This window comes from Jaculus jaculus, chromosome X, assembly GCF_020740685.1.
Source record: "Jaculus jaculus isolate mJacJac1 chromosome X, mJacJac1.mat.Y.cur, whole genome shotgun sequence".
In the NCBI taxonomy this organism is placed as follows: Eukaryota; Metazoa; Chordata; class Mammalia; order Rodentia; family Dipodidae; genus Jaculus; species Jaculus jaculus.
This window is the reverse complement of record NC_059125.1, coordinates 95,741,514-95,747,227: the sequence shown is the minus strand read 5'-3', so window position 1 is coordinate 95,747,227 and position 5,714 is coordinate 95,741,514. Positions and strand designations below refer to the sequence as shown.

The 5,714-nt window shown below is 38.6% G+C and overlaps 1 protein-coding gene across 1 annotated transcript; it reads right to left on the bottom strand.

Moving 5' to 3' along the window:
- Positions 1–2,068: 2,068 nt before the first annotated feature.
- LOC101597774 (melanoma antigen preferentially expressed in tumors-like) lies at positions 2,069–5,136 on the bottom strand. The gene is made up of 3 exons (XM_004673052.2): positions 4,841–5,136; positions 3,778–4,362; positions 2,069–2,582 (listed from the first exon to the last, which is right to left on the bottom strand). The coding sequence occupies exons 1-3, from the start codon at positions 5,134–5,136 to the stop codon at positions 2,069–2,071; spliced, it is 1,395 nt and encodes a 464-aa protein (XP_004673109.2).
- Positions 5,137–5,714: the final 578 nt, after the last annotated feature.

The following is a 5,714-nucleotide window of genomic DNA, read 5'->3' as shown; positions in this document are numbered from 1 at the left end:
GCCTGCCTGACATAACATTCAGTGTATTTAAAATTACACATAATAACATGCAATAATACAAACTATATTAAAATAAAAGGAATAACATCTTATTTCAACATGTTTTTCTTCCTGACTTGAAAGTGGAGTCTGGTACTACCAAAAATGAAAACAATAACTACTAATTCTAATTAACAATGTAATTAGTTAATGTTCATTGGCTTGTTTCCATAAATTACAGACAGCTTGATTCCATTTTATTGTGTGAGGACCAACAACAAAATTCAGGGAATTTTAATTATTTTTACCACATTATCCACATATTCAGTATGGGATCATTTCAACACAGAGTCCATATGAAAATGTTATTTAATTCGTTTCACGTTTTTATAACTACATCTTATAAGGTCGGCCTAATTAGTTTATTAGTAATTCACCATAGATATGTTACATATTTTTGATTCTTTTTGTTACTCTGCTTTTGAAATAAGTTGACAGGAACAAATTGGTAATTTCATCTACTAAACCACACCATTGCCATGCAGTGTAGTATTATTTTATTATATTAGCAATATAAGTAAATTATGACTTACTGAATCTTTTGTCTTTTCTTTATAACTAGATCTTTGATATATTTTGGCATTGTCTTCTTAAAGTACATAGGATTTTGGACTGACCAAATCCCTAGGAGCTAATAGACACATGTATCCAGATGTACTATAGCAAATGGGTTGACTTTGATAGAAGAAAACTTGTGGCAAGTATGTAAGGAACACTTTACACCAGGAAGGAGCAGTCCATGGTGCTGTAAGAGAGAACAACTAGTGGTAAATTACGAAAACTGGAGCCAGCCAGGAAGAGTGAGGATTTGGACCTTAAGCAGCCCTCAAAACATTAGGCTTATGCATGGCTTAGGTGTCCAAGAAAGGTGGTTAGAAATTCTGAACACGCATTACTTGAGGAAGTAGGTCACTGAGATCATGCTACTTAAAGATATTGGACCTCCAGTCTCCTTGTTCTGGTCCTGGCCCCTGTGAGTTGAGACTCTCTCCTGTCATGCCCCCCAAAATTTGATGGGCGATCTGAAACAAGCAACTATCTGAAACAAGCAACTATCTGAAACATCTGACAATGGAAAAACAAATAAATAAAATAAAATAATAAACAAACAAAAGTTTTGTCCCTTTAAGAGATTTATCCCGTGCATTTTTGCAAAAAAGATAGATGGAAGATTAACAGAGGAAGTGACAGAAAACGCTTATGTGGAGGTAACCTCTTGGGCTATGACTTGGGTATTGAGAAGCTATCCAACAATATGGAATCTATATATTATATTCAATAGGGTAAGCAAATGGAAACAAAATTCAGCTGATAGGGGGGTTAAATAACTATCCAAATATCACTAACAAATAGTGGACCTATAGAAGCACTCATCCTTGAGTGGCTTGATGTAGAAACCTTGCCTTATCTGCTTTTACAATCTTTACACAATAATACCTCAAAGCAGAATTGTGCTTCATGTGTAACACTGACCCCAGAAATCTGAAACATAAAACATATTGTGCCAACATATTGTTAAACATATCAGTGGAAAATGTATGTTGATTTTCTCCCCACTGTTAATCGGAGATAGTCTCTCTTAAAAAACAACAACAACAACAAAAAACCTGAATGTAATCCTAAATACTAGAAGTTCAATAGAATATGAATTTATTGGCTTCAATAACTAGCCCCCACTTCACAGAGACTTTCAGGAAAGTTTTCAATTCAATTGTTTTGACTTTTACTAAGTATTCACAGTTGAACCAGTCATGTGGTCAGGGGTATGGTGTACCATGACTTAGTTATCCAAATTTATATACATATCTATGGGATACTCACAAGGTTGCCACATGCCTTCTCCTATTCTCCTATCTTTTGCTAGGGTCATGCTTTTACATATCAGTTGCACATCCATGCTTCCTAACAGCAATTTCTTAGAATATTAGAATCTAACATTTGGTATGACCAGGCTTCTGGGGAGGGAGAGAGACACTGAGTGCCTTAAAGGCCACAGATCAGTGACATGAGTTTAATGAAAAGTGAAAAATCACTCAGAATATGTACTCCAGTTCATGTCATCCCTGTGGGCCCTATGCACCATCATATTTAGTTGTGCTTCAACTTCAGCAAGTTTCTCTAGGTTTATACTGCCATGAAAAAACTGTTGTTCATAGCAATGTGAAGGGGTAGCATAAAAGACACACTTCAGCTCTGTCAAGGGTGTTAAGTGCTGTACTACCCTCATGAGCATGGACATTGTAATTGGGTTAGAGACAAAGCTAAAACCACTGAGACTGGAACAGCGGCTTATGGCTGGGAGGAGACGAGACAGTATAGAGTCAGTCATAAGGCAACGGTTTAGCTCTAGGTGCTGCAGGGAACCCGAGAGCTTCTCCAGAAGTACCTGGAGGGGCTCAATATCCTCTGAGCGTATTGGGTTATTACTGAGATTCAACACCTTTAGTTGGGTGGCCTGAGGGCTCTGGGACAGATGTGTAAAGTCCCGGTAAGAAAGCTCGCAGAAAGGCAGATTCAAGAAATCCAACTCACTTGGCAGGGCCCTGTAGAGAAAGAAACAGACAGGTTCCTCTTACTAATGGACATTGAACCTGGAAACAAGAGCCTATTTACCTGGAATAAACTACTTTGCACATCTATAGCAGCTTCAGTTAACAGTCTGAGCTTTTATTTCAATTAAAAGGCTTGCCACTTTTAAAAGACACTTTTACCACTCTGAGATAAGAGGTTTACCATCTGTTTGTATGCATCTTGTGTGATATGAAACACATGCGTGTGATCATGGTGCATTCCCTGAACACACATGTGCAGGGATCAGAAGAAAATGTTGGTTGTCTTCCTGTATTGTCCCTTGAGTGTATTTACTTGAAAGAGTCCCTCACTAAATCTAGAGCTGCTGATTTTTCATCAGGCTGGCTGAACGACTTGCCCTAAACATTATCCTTTCTCTGCTCTTCTTGGCACTGGTGATTGGACATGTGCAGAATTTTATTTGGGTTTTTGGGACGAAATTTAAGTCCATTCTCATTCTCAAACAGCAAATGTTCTTATTCGCTAGGTCTTCTTTTCAGTCCAGATATATATATATATATATATATATATATATATATATATATATATATATATATATATATAAATGTAAAGAATGAGTACCAGGTAATACTAGGCAGGGTTGTCAGAAAGATTGAGTTAAAAAGATTGACTCACCTACTACACACAACATGATCCATTCACATATCCAGATCTAGTTATTATATTTGGTGGTTTGGTGTGAAGGAGACCAGTCAATTAAAGTTTACCCTTCATCAGTATCTAAATGGCATTCTGTACATTGAAGGCCTAAGCTTTAGGGAAAACCCAGGAATAAAATTAAATGACAGTAATAAGTATAATGGAGCAATGCTACATCATAAAATCCTTCTACCTGCCAACATCTTTAGTACATCTGGAGAGTCTTGGAGAAGGACTGTATGTCTTTCACCAAATTATTTATTAACATCTCACAGTGTTTGCACTTGGTTGGCTGACTACATGAAGGCCCATAGGTTATTGTTTGCAATCGTGCTTTTCCACTCATTTTGAGGAACACACTTTCTGGTTTAGACTGAACAGCTTCAAACCTTCAGCTTTGAGTTCATAGGAAAATTCTATTAGAAGGGATTTAAGATATCCCAGACTGGCTTCTTCTCTTTCCTACAAGCAGGGTATTCAGGAAATCTAGTTTCTGCCAAATCTCACCTGAGCACTTCATGCAGATGGTCTCGTAGGCAGAAGTAAGACAAGTAGATCTGCTGGAGGGTGCCCATGCGCTCAATATGGCTGAGGAACTTTCTGAAGACTTTCCCCTTCAAAGACCTGAACGTGATTTTAGACAGGCTAAGACTCTCAAGTTGTACCATACGAGACAAAAGTGTGGTGACTTCACTAAGTGAAGCCTGATCAACTGTAAGGTGATCAATACAGACCATATTCATAAAACGAGCAATGTTTTTGTATTTTGAAAATTCATAGATTTGTAAATCCCGACAGCAGAAGTGCAAATACCCTAAGCTCTGCTGTACTTTACTCAGAAGTGCAAAATGAAATTCCCCTGCCATTGACGTATAATCAAGGGAAAGATCTACTAGTAATTCTACAGGACTTCTGGACACTTGAGATGTAGACTCTAAATTTACAATACTGTGTGGGGCTTCGTCTTTCAAAAGAGAGTGTTGCAAGGAAGGGCAAGAATGAGAACAAGAAGGACGCATGGCCAAGCTCTTAGGGCATATGATCCTACAATGAGAATGCAGCCTCAAATCCAGGACCTTCAGTTTGGAGCCCCTGTAGGGAAAACAAGAGAGATTTATTTATCTATTTTATTTATTTATTTATCTATTTTGTGGTAAAAGCTTTAAATGTAACACAACAGGATCCACAGGGAAATGCAAAGACAAAACATTTATTTTGTTCTTCCCTCCATTTATCAACTACCAACAAGTCTTTCCCATGACGTAGATATCTTCTATTATTATTTTTTCTATCATTTTTTTTAACCTCTGATCCTCACCAGCCTTGATGCTTTTGTCTTTCTTCTGTGTAACACACCCAGCATGGAAATCCATCTATACCATCATGATTTACCCTTATTACATAACTAATTCTGTGTTGAGGCATTAGATTCCTTAAGGTGAGCCCAAGTGTTAGGACAACAAAACCCAACTTATCTCTATCAGTCACCCTTTAACTACCTCTGGTAGATTAGCAACTTATAGCATAACTTCCTGCTGCCCTACCATGTCAATTTTACAAATAGTCTTACCCAGTAGCAGCATTCTGTTCAGGAAGGACCTGAAGACCATCGATTATGGCTTTTAAGCGTTCATCATGAGCTTCCTGTACTCCTAACTCCCCAATATGGAGACAGAAATAGGGCCAAGCCCTCACCATGGCTGTCAGTGTCTTATTATATCCACCGTTAAAGGCAGCAATGAACAATGGGGGGAAAAGATCTCTTGGTATCTCCCCAAGAACCTGGATTGTTGCAAGGTCATTACCCAGTAGACTCTGTATAGCAAGCTCTACCAGCGGGGCTGGGCCCTGTTGGTCCATCTTCATGAACCTGCATCAAGTTGAAAAAACAGAAAGGACAAAATCTCATAAATATTTTTCAATAATAAGTTATGTGATCATTCACACCACTATCACTGTATTTTATTTCTGGGTTTTGTTTGCTTGTTTGTTTGTTTTTGATGCTTGCCCTTTGTTCCAGTTAGCTTTGCAATGCTGGCAGAAAACAACCAACCAAGAAGAGCAATTTGTGGGAGGAAAAGGTTTATTTTGGCTTACAGACTCGAGCAGAAGCATTATGATGGCAGGACAAACAAATGGCATGAACAGAGGGTGTACATCACTACCTGGCCAGCATCAGGTTGACCACAGTAGCAGGAAAGTGTGACAAACACTGGCAAGTGGAAGCTGGCTATAATACCCATAGGCCTGCCCCAATAATACTCTACCTCCAGGAGGCTCCAATTCCCAAACTGCCACCAGCTAGAGACCTAGCATTCAGTACACATAACTATATGGGCAACACTGGAACCAAACCAGCAGTCTTGCACTAGCCCAGGCTGACCTGCAATTCACTATGTAGACTCAAGCTGACCTTGAGACCACAGCTATTATCCTCCCTTGGA